This window comes from Bison bison, unplaced genomic scaffold, assembly GCF_000754665.1.
Source record: "Bison bison bison isolate TAMUID 2011002044 unplaced genomic scaffold, Bison_UMD1.0 scf7180017864270, whole genome shotgun sequence".
Lineage (NCBI taxonomy): Eukaryota > Metazoa > Chordata > Mammalia > Artiodactyla > Bovidae > Bison > Bison bison.
The window spans coordinates 7,148,732-7,150,350 of NW_011494842.1; the positions used below are offsets into that span (position 1 = coordinate 7,148,732).

The window sequence follows — 1,619 nt, forward strand, 5'->3', positions numbered from 1 at the left end:
GAGGCCCGGGGTGTGGGGCAGCACAGGAAGCGGTCTTTGCCTGGGGGGCTGTGGGCGGTAGGCCTGAGCCTCTCTTCAGCTCTACTGGCACAGAGTCCCCTGCTCCCTTCTACTGCCAAGGTGTGAGGGCGCACAGACGAGTCCCCACGGACGCGCACCATCTCCTTGTCCTGCCAGGTCCATGACCATGTTCGGCATAGAAGGGGCCTCACAGACCCTCCTCCCCATCTAGCCTCACCTGACAGGGCACCTGCCTTTCTCACTGATTTCCTGCCTCAGCTGGGCCCTGATTCGGCAGACCTGGGGTGCCCGGGTGGTCCCAGGTGAGGCAGAGACAGCTGTGTGAGCCGAGGGACTCAGGTGCTGAGCTCATAGGCCCCTGTGGGTCCTCAGGCACTGTCCCACTCCTACCCCAGCCTCCAGTGTGGTCTCCCGCATCCCCGGGGTCCTTGTCAGCCCTGCCTCCTGTCCTCGCTGCACAGGTGAAGGCGCTGGGCTACGACGGCAACAGCCCCCCGTCAGTGCCCTCCTGGCTGGACTCGCTGGGGCTTCAGGACTATGTCCATTCCTTCCTGTCGAGTGGCTACAGCTCCATTGACACTGTGAAGAACCTCTGGGAGCTGGAGCTTGTCAACGTGAGTACAGCTCTGCGCAGGCCTGGCTGGTCAGTCCTGAGCATGAGTGTCCCTGGATGCCCTGTCGTCCCCTGACTGCTCCCCACCCCCCCCAGGTCCTGAAGGTGCACCTGCTCGGCCATCGCAAGCGCATCATCGCCTCCCTGGCGGACAGGCCCTACGAGGAGCCGCCCCAGAAGCCCCCGCGGTTCTCCCAGCTGAGAGTGAGTGGGGCGGGCGGAGAGGGAGGCGCGTGTGCTTTGTGCTGTCAGGAACTGAAAAGAATCCTTTAGGAGCTTCTCAGAGACAGTGTGACCTCTATAGGAAAGGAGCAGCTGAGCCGATCCCTCTCCTCCCAGTGTTGGGGTCAAGTGTTGGGGAAGTTAGGAAAACAAATACCCGAATCCCAAACGGCTAGGGCCATGTCTGAATGTCCCGTTCAGCTGTCTGGGGATTGGAGTCCCCTCGGGCGGTCTGACATGAGCCAGAGACAAAGCCTAGAACACGGCAGGGCTGGGCCTTCCTGAGCTTCTGAAGGAAATCCCTGTGATTTTTAAAATCTCACAGATGTTTTGTTGCTCAATGCTCCTCATTTCTGACTGAAAAGTAGGTTAGACTGTGAGCCTGTGGTTCAGGATGACTCTCCCCAGACCTGCAAGGCTGCTGGTGGGCAGTGGGTGGGCCTGGGCTAGAGTCTCAGCCTCAAAGTGGGCACGGTTTCACCCTTTCACACGTGAGGAAGCCCGGGCCCAGGCTGGTTCCGAGACCATACACTCCGCTGACATTCATACATGGAAGCCAAGGAGACAGGGTGTCATCGGGAGCACAGTGTCTCCTCAGGAGGGACCCTGAGATTGAGTCACGCATCCCCAGGGCCCGATCAGCTGTGGCAGACAGTTTTCTCTTTGAGAAGGTGGAGCGCGCTTCCCCGCCCTACCACCACCCCTCCTCCCTGCACGCTCCGGGCTGCCCATCTGCAGGGCCCAGTTGTCAGGGCTTTCTGGC

General features: G+C 60.8%; 1 protein-coding gene across 1 annotated transcript in view; it reads left to right on the forward strand.

Annotated features, from left to right (window-relative positions):
- ANKS1A (ankyrin repeat and sterile alpha motif domain containing 1A) overlaps positions 1-1,619 on the forward strand; it is a 142,866-nt gene that overhangs the window by 136,717 nt on the left and 4,530 nt on the right. The window contains exons 16-17 of the mRNA XM_010848635.1: positions 483-635; positions 731-843. Coding sequence (XP_010846937.1) covers positions 483-635; positions 731-843 — 266 coding nt within the window. The remainder of the gene's footprint in view (positions 1-482; positions 636-730; positions 844-1,619) is intronic.